This window comes from Neovison vison, chromosome 12, assembly GCF_020171115.1.
Source record: "Neovison vison isolate M4711 chromosome 12, ASM_NN_V1, whole genome shotgun sequence".
NCBI classification, from domain to species: domain Eukaryota; kingdom Metazoa; phylum Chordata; class Mammalia; order Carnivora; family Mustelidae; genus Neogale; species Neogale vison.
Window position 1 is genome coordinate 73075096 of NC_058102.1, and position 3258 is coordinate 73078353.

At 44.2% G+C, this 3258-nt stretch overlaps 1 protein-coding gene across 1 annotated transcript; it reads left to right on the top strand.

Moving 5' to 3' along the window:
* The first annotated feature begins 494 nt into the window (after window positions 1-494).
* Window positions 495-2294, top strand: LOC122891961 (cationic amino acid transporter 3-like). Its single transcript, XM_044228018.1, has one exon. The coding sequence runs from the start codon at window positions 495-497 to the stop codon at window positions 2292-2294; it is 1800 nt and encodes a 599-aa protein (XP_044083953.1).
* Window positions 2295-3258: the final 964 nt, after the last annotated feature.

Here is a 3258-nt window from a genome sequence, read left to right on the forward strand (position 1 = left end):
CATGCTGGGCATGGAGCCCACTGGAAAATAAATTAAAACAAAACAAAACAAAACAAAACAGAATGTTGGGAGGTATTTGGTACTTTTACTGGAGGGAAAGCAGGATTAATTTTTCTGTGGTGTCTTTTGGTGTCAGTTTCTGTGATACTTGGGCTGCAACAAGTTATATGCAACCTTTGATTCTCAGTTGATTGGTTGAACACCATTGTTCAGTTAATATTTATTGTTTCCATAGGCATTCTGGAAGGATAGCATGTACCAGAAGAATCTTGGAACACTCAAAAAATAAAACAAATTTTAAAAATCCAATAAAATTTTAAAAAGGAAAAAAAAAGAAGAAATATGAAGCAGCAGCTCTGAAGCCTGAGCAAAGGACCCCGCAGTCCCCACCCAACTTGGCTTAACTCAGCCTCACTTAACCAGATCCAGCATTCTTGGTCCCTGGGCTTGCCACAGCTCTCTGATCCTTAGAATCTTCTTCAATTCCAGCTAGAATGCCGCGTCAGGTGCTTAGCAGGTTTCGTCAAAAGCTGGTAAAAAGACGTCCGCTGGAGAAAGAAGTGTATGAGTATAGATTTGGCATAAAACTGAGCACTCTGGATTTAGTGGCACTGGGTGTGGGCCGCACAGTGGGTATCGGTGTGTACTTCCTGGCTAATGAGGTGGCTGGTAATCAAGCAGGACCATCCACTGTGATCTGCTTTTTGGTGGCAGGTCTAACATCACTGTTGGCTGGGCTGTGCTATGCGGAGTTTAGTGCCCGGGTCTCCCATTCTGGCTCGGCATATCTCTACATCTACGTCACTGTAGGTGAACTGTGGGCTTTCATCACTGGCTGGAACCTCATCCTCTCCTTTGTTGTTGATGCATTCATTGTGGTCCAGGCCTGGATCTTAACTTTTGACAGCTTCATTGGGAACCGGATCTCTGAGACCCAGCAAGAGACCATCTCACAGTATGTTCCCCAAGTCATTGCAGACAATCTAGGCTACTTTTTTGTCATCTTTCTGTTTTTGTTCACGGAACTGCTGTCTATGGGTCGGCTTGGCTTCCTCAGAGTTTTTGAAGGGTTTACTTTGGTGAAGCTTTTGGTTCTCAGCTTTTGCATCATCTCTGGCTTCATTAAGGGGGACCTACACAACTGGAAGCTCACAGAAGAGGACTACATACAGGCCGGACTCAATGATACCTCTCGCTTGGGCCCTCTGGGCTCTGGAGGATTCATGCCTTTTGGCTTTGAGGGCATTCTCCGTGGATCAGCTACCTGTTTCTATGCATTTATAGGTTTCAGCGTTATTGTTACCAGAGTCAAAGAATCCCACAATCCCCAGCGTTCCATCCCCATGGGCATTGTGATTTCACTGCTCATCTGCTTTTTTGTGTATTTTGGTGTCTCTGCATCACTTACACTCATGGTTCCTTACTACCAGCTTCAACCTGGGAGCACCTTGCCTGAGGCATTTCTCCATATTGGCTGGGTCCCTGCATACTATCTTGTAGTTTTTGCAATTTTTGGTAGTTTTTTTGTTGGCCTCTATTTGGGCTTTACGTTCCCCATACGTCAGGTGGTATACATGATGGCAGAGGATGGTCTCCTCTTCCCAGTCCTTGCCAAGTTCATTTACAACACATATGGCCGTATCTTGTCCACTCTAATCCTTGGCATTATCACAGCAATCGTGTTATTCTTCTTTGGACTCACTGATCTTCTGGATCTGAGGTCAGTTGGGACCCTGATATCCTATTCCCTGGTAGCTTTTTGTGTTCTTACTGTCAGGTACCAGATTGAGAGGAGGAAGGAGGAAAATGAAGAAGAGCTGCAGGAGGAGGATGGGGGAAATGTAGCGCAGATGCAGGAGAAGACCGCACCTGCAGCAGAGAAGCTGACTCTACAAGGAGTATTTTTTCCAGACAGCCTCACCCCCACTCCACTCTCTGGCCGGGTTGTCTATGTTTGCTCCTCACTGCTGGTTCTGCTGATGACTCTCCTCTCCCTGGTGCTGGCCCACTGGCCAGGTCTGCTTTCTGGAGACCCAGGGCCGATCACAGTGGTTGTGCTGCTTCTGGTGCTCATCACTGGGATCACTGGGGTCATCTGGAGACAGCCTCAGAGCTCCTCTCCCCTTTCCTTTAAGGTCCCTGCTCTTCCTCTCCTCCCACTCCTGAGCATCTTTATGAATGTTTGCCTTATAATGCAGATGTCAGCTGGCACCTGGCTCAGATTTGGTGTCTGGATGCTGATCGGGTTTGTTTTCTACTTCAGCTCTGGGATCCAGCAAAGCCGGGTAGCTTAACCCTGCTTATGGACCCAAACTCTAGACCTTGAACTAAGCAGTGCCAATATGTATTTGGCTTGACATCATCACACCTGAATGCAGTCTGGTTCCCTACACAATGGGGAGTACTCCTGAGCAAATGGAAATATGGGCTCCTATGAGATATTGGTGTGGGAACACTATTAGAGCTTCATATTTATGGTACAGTGAAGGATGTGTCTTTGCTCTCCGCCCCCCTACCTTTTTTTTTACTTTCTACTCTTCAATTGTGTCTGTAGCTGCTTTCTGACTTTTACAGAATTAGTATTAGAAGAATCTTGATAAAATGTTTTTGTTTTCTTTAGTTAAATATTCACTAATGAAGGAGATGCCTTGTTGGCAGAGTCAGTAGACCATGACTCTTGCTCTCAGGCCTGTGAGTTTGAGCCCCATATTGAATGTAGAGATTACTTAAGAAAATATCCAGTAGCAGAATTACTGGATCATATGGTAGTGCTGTTTTAATCTTTTTGAGGATCTTCCACACTGTTTTCCGTAAGGCCTGCATCAATTGACATTCCTATCAACAGTGCACAAAGATTCCTTTTTCTCCATATCTTTGGCAGCACTTGTTTTTCTTGTCTTTATGATTTTAGCCCTCATGACAGGTATAAAGTGACATCTGACAACACTTATTTAAAAGGGTTTGATATATTTAATTTTTTTATGTTCAGTTAGCTAATGTATAGTAATCATTTGTATTTCCCTGATGATGAGTAACACTAAACATCTTTTCATGTGTCTGTTGGCCATCTGTATGTCTTCTTTTTTTTTTTATTTTTTTATTTTTTTTCAATTTATTTATTTTCAGAAAAACAGTATTCATTATTTTTTCACCACACCCAGTGCTCCATGCAAGCTGTGCCCTCTATAATACCCACCACCTGGTACCCCAACCTCCCACCCCCCCGCCACTTCAAACCCCCCAGATGTATGTCTTCTT

Bases quoted from the DNA above. Each gene is read 5' to 3' on its own strand.
- LOC122891961 (XM_044228018.1), top strand. From the start codon at position 495: ATGCCGCGTCAGGTGCTTAGCAGGTTTCGTCAAAAGCTGGTAAAAAGA.